At 51.6% G+C, this 18,272-nt stretch overlaps 1 protein-coding gene across 1 annotated transcript; it reads right to left on the bottom strand.

Moving 5' to 3' along the window:
• Window positions 1–1,123: 1,123 nt before the first annotated feature.
• Window positions 1,124–18,081, bottom strand: CFAP251 (cilia and flagella associated protein 251). The gene is made up of 20 exons (XM_086623740.1): window positions 18,040–18,081; window positions 17,774–17,914; window positions 17,222–17,331; window positions 16,647–16,755; window positions 16,317–16,397; window positions 15,742–15,801; window positions 15,410–15,454; window positions 14,853–15,070; window positions 14,092–14,286; window positions 12,019–12,266; window positions 11,778–11,926; window positions 10,828–11,001; window positions 10,341–10,525; window positions 9,710–9,824; window positions 9,338–9,501; window positions 6,806–6,896; window positions 6,453–6,596; window positions 3,518–3,746; window positions 2,207–2,308; window positions 1,124–1,248 (listed from the first exon to the last, which is right to left on the bottom strand). Exons 1-20 carry the CDS (start codon window positions 18,079–18,081, stop codon window positions 1,124–1,126), a joined length of 2,727 nt encoding a protein of 908 aa, XP_086479866.1.
• Between the last annotated feature and the right edge of the window lie 191 nt (window positions 18,082–18,272).

Here is an 18,272-nt window from a genome sequence, read left to right as displayed (position 1 = left end):
GAAAACATCTGCCTTGTTAAACAGGATACATAATAAATCCGTAAGATGCCGATTTTGTTATATTTTTTTGCTGTGCTTCTAAAGTTTCTTAGCTGCTTAAAATAATTCCAGTAATTCACATGGAATCGGGCTGGTTTCAAGTAGCGGAGGATCTGCTCCGACACAGATTTTTGGAAGCACGTGTATGTATGAATGAATGGGCAGAGAGCTACATGCAAAGCGATGCTCATCAGAAAATTTCTCCGGTCACATCCCCCGGTCGTGGTGCTGCCGGACTCCTTCGTTAACTCACATCTCGTGCACACCGCGCTGTTTGTGCTAATTGTACAATCCCAGACACTTCCAGAGCACGTAACAGCGATCTCTGTTTAAAAAACATCGCCTCTGAAAGGAACGCTTCTTAAGGGCCTACATTATTATTCAAATTGATGCTGAGGATGATGTAAAGGAGGAAGCGTGTTCAACAGCACTTCACTGATCTTTCTACAGCAACTTATATCAGCCTCATTACGCTGTTTATACAAACACAGTAAGAGGCCGTCCCGTTGGTATTACACTACTAATTGGAACTACTACTTCCAGAAAGGAAAAGTCAGTTTTAAAGGCCAACATGGAAACCTGGTTTTAATGTACATCACGGCATTCCTTTCTTTACTGAGGTCCGTTGGATTTATAATTACAAATCCGTTCTAACCTATCCAAGCATTTTGTACACTACATTTATCAGTGTGTTTAATCAATACAACAATACTTTTACATTGCTCTTTTGCTGTCAGGTTTCACAAATAAATACTGTCTCAACGTAATGAAAATAGACTGCATCTGGCATAAACCCACCTGAAATGAATTCTAGGAAGGTTCTAGCCAAGGGCAGGGGTGGTTAATGCAAGAAGACAGCGTGGCAGCTGCTGCTTTGTTGTTTACAGCCAACCCAGTGTTTCCATACTTAGGTTTGATCCCATAGGTTTGTGGTACGTGCTAAACTGGGAGCTCATTCTAGGGGTTTGATCAACACGGAACTGTATGACTTTTTAATAAACAGAAAAAAAAAATTTTGAAGATATTTGAGGAGACTGGAAAGTAGGAACAAGCAGAGAACTTTGTGATTTTGAGTCTTTGTAGGTCAAAGATTGATCTCTTTTTTTCTGTTCTTTTTTTCTGGTTCAGCAATAGGTAAGCCAAGAATGTCAGCAGCAAATATCTCTGCTGTGATTTCCTCTGGAATTTCTTCGGTCAAAGCTGCTGCACCTGGAGAGCAGTAATGACAACACAGAACACACAATAGCGATGTAAAAATAGCTTTTCAGATCAGTAAAATTTATAAGCAGCAGTAAGTAGATGGGAATGCTTTTAAAGATGTACAAAGTAATCATGAAAAAGTATTGGTTTACTGGTTTAATACTTTATGTGTTCATATCAGGGATCGAGGCTGTGAGTCTCTCCTTGCAGTAGATCCCTACCTCAGAAGTGACAAGGGGCCAAATGCAACTTTTGCACTCTGTTGATTTGACATTATTTTAGGACCCCAAGGAATCCGGGCGTTTCAACGCCGGTTTGTGGCTCTAGGCAGTTCCCTTCAGGAGCGGCACCTTTGCTGCGCTCCCGACGGCCCTGACCAGGTGCTGTTCTGGACTGGCATGGACTGGGACATGAGTTGTAGACAAATGCAGTAGTTACCAACAATTTTTGTACAAAAATGTGGCACTTCCCAACAGTTCCAACTACAATGGGCAACGCCACTTGGCTGAAATCAACGCTGTAATTTGCTGTTCTAGACTGGTGTAGACTGGGACATAAATTGTAGACAAACGCGGCAGTTATCAACAGCTCCGTTCCAATGGGCATTGCCGCCTGGATGAAATCAACACTGTAATTTGCATATTGTAGGATTCCTTTTTGCCTGTGGACTTTGGCGTGTAAGCCTTCCGCTGCGCCTTTCTAATTTCAGTTCCAAGCCAGCAGATAAACAGCAATGTAATCTTGTCAGGTCCCAGTTATATTTCATTGTTCATTTATTTTTAGGCACACCCGTGCGATTGCTGCGTGGATGAGGACAATCTATAGCTCTGGGACTATTTTTGCAATCCTGCCTCAGCGTTTTCGACAGCTCTTGGCCTAACAGGGTAATGGGTTTGCAATTTAAATTATTCTGTTTGGGAACTGAAGCGATCCTGCTTCTGTGCTGTGTGGAATGCTAATCCTGTACCTGAGGGATCGTAGGTGTCCGGTTCAGGCCCTCCTCCCCCAGGACGCCTGCCCAGCAGGGTGGTCAGACACCGCGCCAGCTCGTCCTCTGTCATACGCTCTCCTGTACACGACACAAAGCAATACCAGCGGCTTGGATTATGGTGTCGTCAGCACAAAAACTAGAAGGCAACTCGACCGAGTTTGAAAGAGGCTTCAGCTTCTCTGAGATAGAGATACACATCACCAATCGAAATGCGTGATCCCAACCCAGGAAAATGCTGATCCTAGGGAAAATTGTTCTTGCATATTGCATTTTGGGCAAAAATATTTATCAAAGGGAGAAATTCTGATCCAGACGGCTGTTTAGGCTACATTGCACTTGCAGGGGCTTGAGCTTCTATTCCTGCTGAAGAATTCCTGACACAGGACAGAGCATGGTCCACGTCACCCCGTGGCCATGGCTGTAGCCATTTCCACCAGACGAAGAACAGGAAGGTGCAGGAAAGTCTTGATCTAGTATCCTGGAATAACCTGGGAATAGCACTTACTCCCAGTTAGTGGTTGGCTCATGCCCTGAAGCATAAAGTTATAGATCTGTTATGAAACTGTTCTATGTAATGGAGCTATTTATGGATGTTCACACCGTCCATATAAATAACTAACCTTTCTCACACTGGTTGAACCCTTGGTTTCCCAGGATCATTGTGGCAAGGAGTTTTACCAGGTGAGGTACTGAGTAAAATAGCATTTCTCTTTGGCTGTTTTAATGCTTAGCTGCACTAAATGCTACCTGCTTTTACAACAGGAGCAAGGCAATAGAAGTTCATTATTTACCTCTCTATGGCATTGGCCATAAGCATATTTGTACAAGCCTTTGCAGTTACCTCTGATCAGCTGAACTAAACCATCCCCTCTTTTCAGTCTTTCATGCATAAATTCCATCCGGCACTGACCAATGTCCCCCCCTCCTTTCTTGCCCCCCTCTTTTTCAGTTTTATGCTGCCTTTCTGGAGACTGTGTGACTGGAAGAGAGAACAATGATTCAGATAAGGGTGTACTGGAGGAAGGATACAATTTGCCAAGATCCATACTCATCATTTGACAGACAAGGTACTTCAGGCCAGCAGAGATCCCCAGAGCAGTAAAAGAAGTGCCGCTGAGACAATAGACGTGATTATTCAATTTAAAATCCTAAGACAGGTGGCTCCACACGCCTGCCCTGGTTACCAAGCTATAGTTCCAGATTAATTTTTTGCTGCAGTGAATACGTTCTGAAATTGAAGGCAGAACTAGCAAGCATAAAACTAATATTAGAAAAGAGATAACTCACCTCTGCACTGAAGCAGCAACAGTAAGTCTCCTCTGTCAATAACTTTGTCTCCATTCTCATTATCATAACCAAGAACCTGAAACGCCCGTTGTATTTTTTTCATTGACAAGCCGAACACAGGTCGATGATTTATATAAAGTTTGATAAAATCCCCTAAATTGATTTTCGTCACTTGTTCTCCAGTATCCACATACTTGCTGAATTTCACTTCATTTATCATTTCTTCAATCTAAAGATCAAGACAGACAGATTGTTACACGTTCTCTTTTTGAGCTCATCAGGCCAGTTTCTGATCTCATGAATGCCAATGTACCGTCCTTGTGCATATACTGGTACCACAGGTGCCATGACTCTATCCCAGTAATAAAATAGCACTCAGCAGCTGAGGGTGGACATGGCTAACGGCTACACGCTCGCTGTTAACGATGATAATAGGTAAAGACAGGGGTAGCAGATACGTAGTCATTTTGGATTTCCTCTATTTGCTTGTGTGATAGGCACCCAGTGACTTTGCAGCTGTTACTGGTACCTTTGCCACAGCTGTGTCCCCACTCTGGGGACAGTGGGCAGGCAAACCACAAAACAGTAAATGTACCTCCCCGCTACGAAAGTGCATGCATGAAAGTCCTGGCACAGTCAGGCTGCACGCAGTACATACACGCTCTGGCAGGCGTCAGCAATCTTCCCCCTTCTCCGATCCGACACGCGTCTGGTGCAGTTCTGCCACTGCACGAGCCAAATCTGAAATTTGCTGTGAGAGGCTGACATCCTGCACAGCTGGATCGCTCTTCCCTCGGGCAAACGGGCAAGCACTGGCCGTGCTGGATACTAGTGGTTTGCCTAAAATCTGGTGCTGTGAGTCAGCCCAGTTGGCAGCTGTGCAGATGTGTGTCCGAAAGGCAGGATCTGCTCCATGCCTTCAGTGTGCTCGTGCTCCAAGAGGAGCCCCCTTGCAGATACACAGGCAGCAGAGGAACGCTGGGAGAATTCCCTGTGCCAACACGTATCAAGCGTGCTACTCCCCGGGAAGGGAAGCTGATGCAAGATCTCCCTGGGGAGGACTTTGCATTCAGCCTTGGGCCTTTGTCCTTGTGTCACAAGTTTTTCCACTGAATGAAGCCCGGGGAAGAGGGAAATCTCAGCCTCATATTTTTCCTGTAGCGAATGTCACGCCAGGCAAGAACAGTCGTTTTCACTCAGCTCCGGCTGATCTGGGCTTAGGCTTTGTATCAGCCCCACTGAACTACAGAAGAAAAACACCAGTTCCCAAAACCTTTGCTAGTCAGCCCAAGCCGCCTTTTCTCTCTCCTGCTTTTCCTTTATTAAAACACTCCGGAGCGAGGTGAACTTTCTCTCTGTATTTCTAATACTGTCCTACCTGCTTCAAGAGGCAGATTGTAGGTTGCCTGGTTTCACAGCAGCTTAGCACCTCTGTTTCTATGCCTGAAATGCTGTTTCCATTTTGATTCGGGGCAGGGAAGGGGGTTAACCGTTATTCTTCCAGAGACATTTCCCCAGGGAATATGTTCTCTCTATCCCCAAGAGGCAAGACCGTAATGAGCCAAGCAAAAGATCTAACAAAATACGAGGGGATAACACCGCCGCTTGACACAAGGGCGAAGCAGCCCTGGCTCAGATGAACATAAGCTCGTTGCAGGGGCTCCAAAGCAAGTCTGTTAGGTGGTGGCTATGGCAAAGGTCCTGCCTCCATCTGCTGGCTCTCCTGGCAGAGAGAATGCCCGGGCAGATGGGGTGGCATTGACTCACAGCACCGTCTCAGCAGCCTGTGGGGTTCCTGTGCAATGGCAGAGATGAACACAGCCTCCCCCACAGAAAGATGAAGAGACAGCAGCGATGTATCGCTTCCCTTGGGAGAACCCCTCCTGCGTTGAAGGGCTGTAGCTGGCACAAAGAGGTCGTTATTTAAATCTCTTTGCATCAGACTCAGTAATTTTTTTTTTTTATATGCACTTTAATTACCCTTTTGGTAGGTTACACTACAAATGAGGTTTGTATACAATACAAACTGGCTTGTAGAAACAGCCACAAAAGGGGAAGAAGCAGCACCCTTATTAAATCAGTTGTCTTTGTCTGCCGTAAAATTTGAAGCTAAGAAGCTCTTGAGAAATGTTTGATAGGAAGTTCTGCTGCTGCAACCTGAAAGGCAAGCTCAGAGAGAGCTTCTGCAGAGTTTATCAGTTATGAAAGAGCTTTAAGTTCTGTGGAAATAAAAGGTGCTGTCTCCATCTAAAATCACTCTTTCATCAGCCCCAGGCAGAACAAGAAAAAGAGGCTCTGTCAATGCCCAGACGAGTGATTGCATGGAGCTGGATGTTCCCACCCGTGTTGGTAACACACATAGGATGCTCTGGTTGAGTCTCCATCTGACCTGGAGGGACTCAGCCCACGGCCTCCAACCACATGCTGCATGTAAAGCAGTTCACCCACTCATAGAAGTCACAGAGAGACCAAGACACATGGCTGCCTGCACACAGGGTACTTCAGCCCATGGACTTTGGAAAGTTGGAGGCTGCTGCCCTTGGGAGCCGAAGGAAGATTCATTCCTCAACTTTCTCAGTTCACCTTCTGAAGAAACCCACCTCTGCAGTGGTGGAAGACCACTCAATCTCCAGAAGACCTTGCGGTCACCAATTCTTGAGCACTTCTGAACCATCAGGCTCCAGGCTTGCTCAGCCTGCCCCTGCAGCTGCCCAGCTCTCTAACGACGAATCGTTACTCTTTGAGGAATTTTCTGCCAGAGTCTGACCACTGCTATATTGACACAGACGAGGTTAAATACACTGAAAGCCAGTGAATACACTCTGGAGCCATTCAGCATGACAACGGTCAGAATCTGGCCCTCGGGACACTTGTTAAATGCAATCAGTCTTCCTCTTTTTTCTTTAATAACAACAATAAAAAACAACTCACCGACCTTTTCCTCTGATGGATAAAATCCCATTGCTCTCATTACAGAAGGAATTTCCTCCAAGGGAATATGCGTTGACACCTGTCTGGTCTCCAGCGTATCAATGCCGTGGCTGCGCAGCTGTGCATAGTAAAAATAGTCTTCCAGTTCCTACAAGGGATTCAGACAAAATACTGTGAAGTTCAGTTACCAACAGGCACGGAAGATAAGGCTCCTTTTCAGATTTACTAACAGGCGTATCAATGAGATTGCTGTTAAAGGCGAGCTGGACAAAAAATAAAGAAATGTCAGGCCCGTATAAATGAATCTTAAACTCCAGCCAGATGTTGCCAGACAGCACTCACGGTGAGCATAATTACCCTGAAGAATTCGCCTTCTCTGCCGCCATCCAGTAGGGTGTAGAATGGGATCAAGTCCTCCCCACCCAGGGAAGCAGCAGCATCCAGGGCACTGGCAGAAGCAGAGAAAAGAAGGTACAGGAAGGGTTCATGTGAGGAGAGATTTCACGTTTCCCTTTCTAGTCATTGTTCGCAGACACTTTCAATAAATAATAAAAAAAAGTCTCCGGGCCTCAGAATTCAGGAAAGAAAAGCATTGCCTTGAACCGTGTGCTATTTTATCATCAGCCTGCACTTCTGCTGCATATTTCATACCCAGGTTTTACATACAATAGCACAGTGTGGGAATTAATTATTACTGAATGGTCCTCTTGTTTGGTGGAATGAGCACAGGGCTGGGAGCCAGGAGCTTTTCCATGGACTTGGGCTTCGTGTCTGGCATTTAGCTTTTCTGCTTCCTTATAGAGACATTGAGGGAGATGAATTAGCTGGATCAGCATTTTGAACATGCAGAGAGGGCTGGGGCTGGGTGTTTGCAATAAACCACGCAAACCTAAGCTCCCTGTTCCTCGATCTAACACATTCTTCCCCAATAACTCAGCGCAATCCCATTTCGCTACTTCCTCTGCTGTAGCGGGTGGCTGTGTCGCAGGTGCAGTTGGCATTAAACCGAAAGCACCCGAGTGCCACCTCTTTGTTTCAATTTCATAGGCAGTTGGAGCCAAAAGAGTCCGTCCGGCTGGTGCGGATGAAAAGGGAAACCAAGCCTGGTAGCACAATCACGGCGTAGCGCTGCCACAGAACACCCCGTGCCCGGCAGCGAGGCTGCCGCTTTCACGCACGCTTCTGTGGTGCTGCTGCCACTGGGGTTTTTGCAAGCTTCACGCTTTTTTCATAATTAAGTTATTTGGGTATTAAACACAGTGGAGATGCACAAGATGCCAGAAGCAGCAATAAAATGATAATTAGCTCATCAAGAGCTTCGCTCCGAAAACAAATTACATAGGAATTCAATGTTGCCTGGACCCTGGCCAACCATTATAAAGAAGGATCATTTATATTCTATTGCCTTCCTTAAAATGTCGCTTATTCTGACCCCCGACTGCTTAAGCCACACAAAGTGGAAAAGAAAATAAATAAGCCCATTGCTTTCCCACCCAGGTTTCCTTTGTTCTGGCACATGAAGGTGAGCTGGCTCAGCACCCTTTGGGCTTTCCTTTGAGCTAGCAGTACCTGCAAGAAACGTTTTAGGCAGGACCAGCACGTGTCTTAACCACGAAGCCTTTGTCCCAGGAAGGTGAGGGGCAGCGGTGTTTCACAGGTTCAATGAACTCCAAAAGACAAAAATAGGAGCGAGGGCTAAACGTCAGCTCACATGGGGTTGGTTTGCCAGAAACCAGGAGACGTGTTCTGTGCTAGGCAGTACAATGACATGCAGGATAAAAAAAAAAGAATCCAGCCATGGACCGACAGAGACCATGCTGCACTATCCATCATTTCTAGCCCCGACACGGGCTACGCTCCCTTTCAAGTCCTTGAAGTGAGAAGTTGCTCCACGCTGGCCTGGCAGTTTTCAGCACGTTCGCAGCTGCCTGCTCCCTTCCGACGTACACGTGTGCCTGTGGGGTGCCCGCAGCCACGCTCGCGAGGGGAGAGCCCTCTGCCCTGCACACACCTTGCAACGGGCACCTTTGGTCCTCAACGTGCAAATACACTGAAATACAGACCCTGCCTCTGCTGCGTTACCCGCCTGCCACGCGGGAGCACGGGTCTGGCACCGCTGCCCGAGGGAGCTGGCAGAGGGAGATCGCACACTTCCAGAGAAAGGCAGAAGAAACCTGGCAGGGTTTATCGCTGACACTCTGGGCCAGAGCCTGGAAATCCTCATTTGCAAAAGCAGCCTTCACTCCTCTGGCCACCCCATTTACTGCAGTCCATTTACTCATGTAAGCAAAGCTTTATAGGATTACGGTGGCTTGTCCTAAATCCAGTCTTCAAATGCAGGGGGGATTTCCTAGCAAATGCTGCCCTTTCCCATTTGGAGAGCAGACACTTTTGTATCAGCAGTCACCCTGTCTGCTCCTCCTGCAGCCAGCGCCGCTTCTCCGATCCCACGACTAACCCCGACAATCCCCCATCACACCTGCCAGGCCCTCACAAGAACCAGAAAATCCTCTACTCATCTTCTTACCATTTGGGTACCGTTTCCCAAACTGGAGTATTTTATGGGTGCTATGGCCACCGTGTGCAAGGTCTGCTGGTTTAATCCCCTCTATGGACTATATGGCTACATCATGTGGAGGGGGGCAAAGCTCCCTCCCAAAAAAATTGTGTCCCTCTTGGTTCAGCTGCCACCCCACGTGGCTCCTTGGGGCCTGACAGGTCATAGCAATCTACGCTGACCCCACTGCCATGCCACCATCCCTGGCATGGCACATGCCCACCGTGACGAGCTGTCTGTAGGTGCTGAGCCAGGGCTTTTGGGAGCCTGTGTTGGCCAAGCAGCTGTGGAAAGCCATGACAAGACTCCTTTCTCCTTCCTGCCGTACTCACTTTAGGTTGACCTCCCATTTCATAACAGTGCAGTCGTCCCCCCCTGCTGTAAAGACGTAGCGTCCATCGTAGGAAATAGCAAGGTCAGAGACACCATCCGGGTGGCAAACGACAGCTGAGGACTTGTAGGGGTTGCCATCAACAGGCAAAATCTGCAAGCCCACCTGTAAGGAAAGAAGGGACCTGGGAAGGCTTGGGGTCTCATGGGAGGGCTGTGTGCCAGAGCAGCACTGCATCCTCCTCCCGGGAGCTCACTCAGCCCTCAGCCAGGACCAGCCCATGCATGGTTTTGTCTGCAGTGAAATTGCCCTAGGGACCACCACGTCTTCAAGTGGGGCCTCTTGTACAGCTGGGGCAGATGGGGCTCCATACCTTGTCCTTTGTAACGTACACCAGATAGCGTTTCTGGGGGTCCGTAGTGTCTGTTGTTGGGAGGATTTGTATCTTCTCCATTGGGGAGCCATATGCTGGTCCCAGAAGGGTCTTTCTAAAGGCAAACAACATTTTCGTCCATTCTAGGACTCAAAAAACATTTTCCCTCTCTGAATGGCTGCTGTGCAGAAGAATGGGTAGATACAGGGAGGTATGGTGGGTGCAAAGGCTTTGTACTGCTGGCTGAGAGGACAGGATAGGATCCCTGGCTAGAGGACACCACACCGGGACTAAGAGAGGAATTTAGCTCTCAAGGATCAGTCAGTCCTTGTGCTTTGCTCGTGTGGGCTTCTGTCTCTTTCCCTGATGTCCAACTGCTGTGTCTCAAGTCCGACGTGCTGGGCAGACCAAGACCCTTCTGCAGCCACAACCTTACTTGATGACACATTAGTGAACAGCAGAGTGGACACAAGGATGGAGCAACCTGGGGGCCCTAGAGTCATCCCAAGGTCTGCATCACGGATGGGCAAACACCTGTTCATGGGCGGGAGCAGGGCAGGCACCAGACGGAGGAGAACACAGAGTTAGGATGGAGCTCCCAGGCAGTGGGAGGCCTGAATCTCTCCTCTACCTGCACATTTTGGTTGTCGTGTTGTAGAGCTTCATTTTGTAGCAGTTGTTGGCAGTGAGGATAAAGGACTCGGTGCTGAGCTGTGGGTACCAGGCCAAGCACAGGGGCACAGCATCCTGCTCTATCTGGTCCCTGTGCAAGACCACCAAGTTGTCCTTGCTGCTGCTGTTCAGGTCATATTCAACCTGGAGGGAAGACAAGGAAACACAACAACTCCTCTCAGTTTGCCAGCACCCCGGACCTTGCGGTTTAACTGGATCTAGCATCCCCTGCAGCAGCCAGGGTGAGCAGCCTGCAATAGCAGAGCCTCAGCCCTGAACCCTGGGTAGATCTACCCTCAAACCAGGCTGAGAAGCAACCCCCTGCGACAGAGCTGGTGGGCAGAGGGTTAGGGGCTGCAGAACCAAAGACTGAGTTGATGCTCTTGTCCAGCTGCCCACTTTAACAGCAAAGCTCTCCTGCCATTTAGACTTTCACATCGACTTACCAGCTGCCGGTCCTCCCCAAGGCTCAAGAGCCTGGGCTCATGGCTGTCTGACTGAACCCCGAAGAGGATGCTCCGGATGGGTTTGTAGTGGGAATGCAGCCCTGCTAGGTGTTCCCAGCATCTGCTTCCCTTTCGCAGAACTCTCTTGTAAACAGTAACGGAGTGTTTCTCATCCTGGAACAACAGCGCTGAGGTCAGTGAGCCCCGATCCCTGTGCACATCCCTGGCAGCTCTGCTTGTCCCCTCTGGGCTCAGTTCAGCCCTTTCAGTTCTGCCAGTCCCAGCACGAGGGTTGGAGTCACAGCCAGGACAAAGCAGGGGGTCAGACAGATTTGGGCAGCTGCTCCCAAGGGCAGTGCCGCAGCGGTCCTCGGCCTGGCCGGAGCATCCTGGCTGGCTGGAGGGCAGCCCCCGACAGGCTCTCACAGCAGAGAGGCACTAAATCGAGTCCAGTTCCCCAGAAATCACAAGGAAGATGCTTCCCACTGCTGCACCCTGGCACCTGTGCATGAAGGTAGAGTCTTTTTCTTTGTACAGGTCATCACCAGTTGCTACAACCCCTGTGCTAAACTGCCTCGACGCTCTCCCAACACTTCTGCACCAAGACACGGGACCAAAGCAGCAGCCCCTCTCCTGGTGCACCAGCCAGGAGGAAATCCCCGCTCCAGCCCTTCCCGCAGATGGATGCAGAGCTAAGATGTGTCACTACAGTTAGCGATGGGACGCTGCCAGCAGCAGGTCTGTGGCGTGGCCATGACTGGTGACGTTTTTACAGAGTGACTCTTCAAGCCAGGAAAAGCATTTCAGAGTCACGAAGCCCCTGGGGAGGGACAGCCCTCCGCACCGCTCGCTCTGCCCTGCCTCGCAGGACAGCTGGCAGTTCCCTGTCCCTCCAAAAACTATGCCGCGGGCTGCGCACGTAAATCACCGAGAGGAAAAAACAAGCTTACAGCAGTTGCGAAGTACTCGGAATCATGAGAGAAGCTAATGTGAGTCACGGGACCATGCGAGAACTTGAACTCATTGCAGCTGGACTGAAGGGAAATGGCATCGAGGATGTAAACGCGTCCATCAGTGAAACCGGCGGCCAGAAAATAACCTGAAAAGCATGCCAGAAAGCTGTCTCGCCACGATCGCTCCTCCCGGGAAGCCCAGTGCTTGGCACATGGGGAGGTCGTGAGACCAGGATACCTTCAGGGTCGTAGGACAAGCACTGGATGCCGGCGTCGGTGAATATCCTGCTAACCACGTACGTGGTCTGCAGGTAGTCCCACACCTTCAGCAGCCCACAGTGACTCCCCACAGCAACGAGTGCCTGCCAGGGGTGGCAGGCGATGGCATTCACAGCTTTCTTTGCCTCTTCCATGACTTTCTCAAAGTTTGTCCTGTCTGTTGCAACATGGAGCACGGTTGCATCAGAGGTTGAAAGGATAAAGTTCCTGTTAAGTGTGAGAGAAACAGAATTTGATGAATCAGATTAGCTGGCTCGTGTCCCTCCGAGCCATATTACACATCAGCCTCTTTTTGGCAACTCAGTTGGACGATCACTTATACTTTGTGGTGCGCAATATGCAAACACTTTTTGACCTGGAAGGCAGGTGGCACTTTGTATTCATGACCTGGTAAATCTCCATGGGAAGACACTGGAGCTGGTTCCATTTTCTACTTGGGTAGGCAAGCCAGAAGATTAATGACATCTGGGTGGCTTTTGTCATTTGCAAGTCACTGGTGTGTGAGATGGACAAATGAGCAATTGAGGATACTCTGAATGGTCCTTTCACATGTCTCCATGCCACCATTGTCAGTGGCTCCATGTCGACCGTGCTGCCACGGACAAGGTCAGAGGACAGTTTCAGTCCCGTGTCGCGGACAGAGCGGCTGCCTGTCCGTTCGCTCAGCCGCGCCGACCGTGCCGCGGTGAAGAGCATCCTGCTGCACAATTGGTGATGTGTAAAGCAGATATCTCGATAACTATGCGTGTTACAGAAAAAACACATATAGTTGTCAGTCCGCCTGAGGACTGGGAGTCTGGACTGAGAGCAGAGGGTCAAGAGAGGACCACGCAGAGCCCTAAGAGCTGCACGGACAGATGTGCATGGCTGTGTCGTATGGGCAGCACGAGCGGGGAAGTGGCAGCCCCTTTTGCTAGCTGGCCCACGACAGCCATCGGTTCATGCACATCTGGCCTGGGTGCTGAAGGATGCTGCCTTTTGCATGCCTCAGCTGGGCTCTGCAGCCATCCCTCATCCCACCAGCCTGGTGAGACGAGCAGGCTCAAGGCTTCTCCTTCAGTTTTCTGCCTTTTGTGCTGCCTGGAGCAGCTGCAAGCGGCAGGAGCTGCAGCAGCGACTCAGGAAGAGGGACGAGACGACTGAGACCAACGGGGAAAACCAAACCGTTCCCCGGAGCGCTGCTCCAGGCTGGAGAGGAATCTGTCCCATATGGCTCTTCAGAAAACACGTGCGGCTAAGGACAAACGTTGCCAGGAGAGCCTTAACAGGAGTGACAGACATATGGTTTGCAGGCTGGATCGAGCCACGGAACAGCTTCATCTGGCCTGCAGGCTCCCTATAAATCCTCAGACACAGCTACAGCACGCAGAGGGGCAGAGAGGGGCTGGTGAACAGGCTGGGGCTGTCCCAAGCTCCCGAATCCACGCGGTGCAACCCAGCATGGGTACCATCGCCACTGGGGCAGTCTCTGCACCGCCACTGCCCCGATTAGCTCGCCTGGCCGTGACAAAAGCTAACTGGAAATAGCCATCCACGGGAGGGGTTTAAGGGGGGGGATTAAGGGGCCCAGTGGGAGCTGGAGGCTCGGCATTAGCACTGGGTACGTGACAGAGGAGCCGCGCGCCCCGGGGACCAGCTGATCATCTCCGTGCTGGCATTAACACTTCTCTCACCCATGCCATGGTGTCACATCAAGTTCAGAATTTAAGGTTTTCTGGAGCCCACCCGGGTTTTGGTGACCGCTGGGCGATGCCTGGGAGCTGCAGGCAGAGAGGGGCTGCCCAGGAGACACCCCCCTGCTTGTCTGCAGTGGGCAGGTGGGACAAATACCTAAAGTGAAAATCTGCAGAAAAGGGGTATAGAGGGGCACATTCCCTCTCTGTCCTGCCTCCCTATCCCTGTCCTGCCCAGAAGCCTGGGTACAGGGTTGAAACCTTCTCCAGTTATGGCAGATTTCAGCTGAGCATCTCCCCAGCCTTCCAGCTGCGGGGCAAATGCAGGAGAAGACCTGGGCTGATAAAGGGGGACTCACCTGGTGATGAAGGGCTGGCTGCTGGCGGTGCAAAAGGTGGAGCAGGCTGGGGAGACACCAGGAGGGTCTGGAGGGGTTTTGGAGAAGGAGATGGACCGAATGGGACCCACTTTGCTGTGGCTGTAGCAGGTGAGGAGCCGCAGCTGCCCATCGTAGAATTTAACCTGACCTTTCACGTCACCTGTTACTATGCAGCTGCAAGGAAGAGAAAACGTTTAATCAACGCACGGATGGAGAACTCCCAAGTATTTTTGGAGCAGCATCCTTGGGCACAAACAAATCTCTTCCCCTTTTCTCTGCGCAGGTACATGAGAAGAGCCTCGTACAGATGTGGTACAGATGTGTGGGGGGGAAAGCTCAGGGCTGTGCAGAAACCACCAGGCTCTGCTGTGACCCTGCCGTGTCCCCTGCCCTGTCCCCAAGGCTCTCAAGGCATTTGGTGGCTGCTCCCTCTGCCGGCGAAGTGGCCAGCCCCGTGTCTGAGCCACCCCAGCGGAGCTGCAATCACATCGCCAGCAGTTGTCAACCTTTTTTTTTTAAATTTTATTTTCCGCAGCCAAATTCATGGCTGAAAAAAAAAAAAAAAGCCGGAGCAACGTCTCAGAAATCAGCAGCGCTTTCCTGCGTGGATTTGCCCGCTCCTTGAATGCTGCCGAGTGGCTTCAAACGGCAACGCTTGGCCGTCGTTCATCAACATCAGCTCGGCGGCTGAAACACCCCAGGACTGCACCTACGGCTGCCGAAAACCGCCGTCCCGTTACCTCTCGAGCACCACGAGCGCGGTCAGGCCGTCCTTCTGCATAGGCACCACTTTGGCGGCCGTCATGCTGCACGGCTTGGCCCGCAAGTCCTTGGAGGGGCTGTGGGGACCAACGGCGTCCCAAACCACCAGCTTCCCAGCCGAGGTGCCCGTCAGAGCTTGCGAGTTGTTGAAATGAAAAACGGACTGGCTGAAGCGTCCCACCACGCTGTTGAAGGTCTGCAGAGAGAGCGGCGAGGCCATGTGTTTGTCCTGGGGTCTGGCTCTTCCTTACTCAAGCAGAGATGTTTCCCCTTGGTCCCTCTGTGTGACATTCCCCCCCTGTCCCATGGCAGGACCATCAGAGCCAAGAGCCCTGGGAGATGCAGTGGGGCATCTCTGGGAGGGAGAGCCCCTCTTGACCTCAGCTCAGGCAATCCTGGCTTGTCCCTTCGGGAAACCAAGGGGGACAGGATGGACACATGGCCACTGTTTTTGCTAAAGGGGATGGGAAGGGATGGTGCTGCTGCCAGGAGGAAAGCCAAGTGGGTGATGTGTCCCGTTCGCCCCCGCGCTCACCTGGGTGCTGAGGAGCGGCGCACAGTACTGCAGACCACCATCACCCTGGGGAATGCAGGGAAACATCCAGGATGAGCGTTTTGGAACTGTGCTCTGCAGCACCAGCGTGTCCCTGCCCCGTCATCTGGGCACTGGCCCTGCGCTGTGGCGACCAAAGCGGGGCTCTGGGGACAGAAAGGCTCCAAGACCTGTTGTGGGCAGACATCTGGCCCCACAGCCCATATGGCCTCGCTGGTGTGCAGCCCCACATCGCCTCCCAGCCTTCTGAGAGTGCGTCCAGCACCAGAAACATGACTTCCCGTGTCCCTACTTACCCACAGGTAAAATATCACCTGGGTTTTGCTGTTGCTGACAAACTCATGGGGATTTTGAGGGTTAAAAATGACATAATCCTGAAATTAAAAGGTGAGAATCACGTTAACACCAAGCCGAGCGATGCTTTCTGCTTCTTCCTTCATGCAAAACATCTGTTCTTATCCAAAACCCGTTTCAGCACCTGCACAGAACTGAAAACAGAGGCCAAATTCCCTGTGAAATGCCGGAGCTGTGGTCTCTTCCCCGTGAGCGGGGACGAAGCCGATGAACTGTGGGCTTTTCCTGCCATGAGCTCTGGCTGGTGCCAGGGCTGTGGTGGAGGACATCCCACCAGGGTCCCTCTGCATCCCATGGCTGGTGGGCAGCAGAGGAGCATCGATAATGGCCCCGAGATGCTCCGCTGCATTGGGGTGCAGCAGGGATGGGGTGCAGCAGGGATGGGGTGCGATCTGCCTCCCATCTCCAGCCAGCACCTACCCCCAGCCCCATGCTGGACGGGGGCTCAGGGGTGCGGGGGGGGAGTGGGTGAGGACGAGGCTGCCCAGTCCTGCCCAGTCACACTCCTCTGCACCCCTTGGCCACGGTCACTCACCTGATACCCAAACTCAGGGCTCAGCTCCGTGCTGCACACGGGTTTCTCTGTTGGCAACGTCCACTTCCAAACACAAACTCTCTGGCAGAGAAGGGAAAAATCAAGGGACGTTTGTGGCTTTCTGGGAGCTTGGGGGAGCCAGGAGAACCCCATTCCCTCTAGCTGCAGGGGATGGAGGGGTGTAAAAGACTGGAGTAGACTGGAGAGTATAAAAGACTGGAGAGTCTTTCTGCTCTCCCCATCCGAATGCCACCCTCCCCTCAGCTGCACCGGGAAAAACTGCCAGTGATCTATCCCACAAAGCTATGGAAGAGGAGATATTTCTTTTACCTGCACTGTACCAGTGCTAACAGTTGCCAAATACTTCGCATCCCGGGAAATAGCAATAGCACTGACCCCCTCCTCCGGATGACTCTCAAAGATGGTGCGCACCGGTATCCTACGGAGCAAAGTCCTCATGAGTGCTCACGGCAGCACGGGGGGTTTGTGGCAATTGCTTGGCAAAATTTGTGGCACAGCCCAGCCCAGTCTGTGCCACGGGAAGGGAATCTGCAAACACCGGTGCTGCTGCGGGAGTAACCAGCACCATGGGTGATGCTCGACATCCTCTCCATCCCTTCCTCCCAAGTAAATGCCTCTGGGAAACAACTCACCATGATGTTTTAAGAAAATATTACAGCTTACAGACATGATGTAGTTAGTGGGGGGGAGCTTGGCCCCATCCCAGTGTCCTATGGGTGTGGGTGATACTAAGACAATGAAGCTTTCAGTTCAGTTTTGGCTCCTTCGCTGCTTTACTCTGTCCCCGTGTTTCTCCCATTTCACCCTCAGCTGAGGCTGCAGTCAGTCCCAAGCGATTTACTGGACATAGAAGGTTTCCAAAGAGGAGATTCCCAGGACCTTACCCGGAGAAGGAGTCCCACACGATGACCAGAGCATCTGGCCCTCGGTCGCCAGTTGCAACCCAGCGCCTGTCTTCGCTCACGCACAGGCAAGAAATGACATTCCTGTGGCCCTGGGGAAAGAGAAGCAGCAAAGTGCTATGGAGGCTCCAGACCTGGCCATTATTTATTGAAATCAGACCGCTTTGCTCGCAAACTCCCCTTGTCTCTTCTCTCGTCCTCCGCCCTCACCCTTCCAGCCTGACTTTTGCATCCCATTTTTCACAGGCTCTTCTGAGCCCGTCACCCCGTCCTTGAGCCTTGTGCTGGCAGCGGCTCCCCGAGCCAAACCGCAGAGGGGAGGAGGGGGCTGTGCCGCACGTCGGCACCGCTGCCATCCGGCACAAAGCGCCTTCCACCAACACGCGTCGGGAACGACGACAGGCGTGTGAGCAAAGCGAGGTGCTACTTTGCACGGTTCAGTTAGAGCTGATCCCTAAGCACCGGGAAAAGAGACAGAGGGAGAGAGTTTGGGACAAGGGGAGGAGGAGGGAGACGCGCAGCCGCGGGCCAGACCTGCAGGTGGTACTGCCTGTTGCCCACCACGTCGTGGATGACCACTGTGTGGGAGGAGATGTACAGGAGCACCCAGTCCTCCCCGTCCATCAGGCTGTGCACGGCCAGGCTGCTGTTGTAGCCCAACACACAGGACAGGCTCTGTGGGGAAGAGGCAGCTCCTGGCTCTTAGTGGATGGGACAAAAAAGACCACAACAAACAAAAGGCCTCTGGGGTGCCAGGAGAGCTGGGCAGGAGTGTGGGTGCTGTGCCCACTGGTACTCACGAGGGGGTGAAGGCTAGTCTGCTTGTCCTGCTGGAAGAGCATTCCTGGTGTGGCTGCCCACACTGAGCTGGCAGAGCCATCGCGCTGGTCGTGCTCCCTGCTCCTCTGCTCTTTTTCCTGCTCCTCATGGCCGGGGCCTGAGCAAGGGCTGGAACTGGCTCCCTTGGGCTCAGGTGGTGTCCCAGTGGTGTCTTCTCCCAGGGCAGACCTTGAGCCAGCTGTCTCCTGCCTCC

Source organism: Tauraco erythrolophus, chromosome 19, assembly GCF_009769465.1.
Source record: "Tauraco erythrolophus isolate bTauEry1 chromosome 19, bTauEry1.pri, whole genome shotgun sequence".
Lineage (NCBI taxonomy): Eukaryota > Metazoa > Chordata > Aves > Musophagiformes > Musophagidae > Tauraco > Tauraco erythrolophus.
The sequence above is the reverse complement of the archived record's forward strand: the minus strand, read 5'-3'. Positions and strand labels throughout refer to the sequence as shown.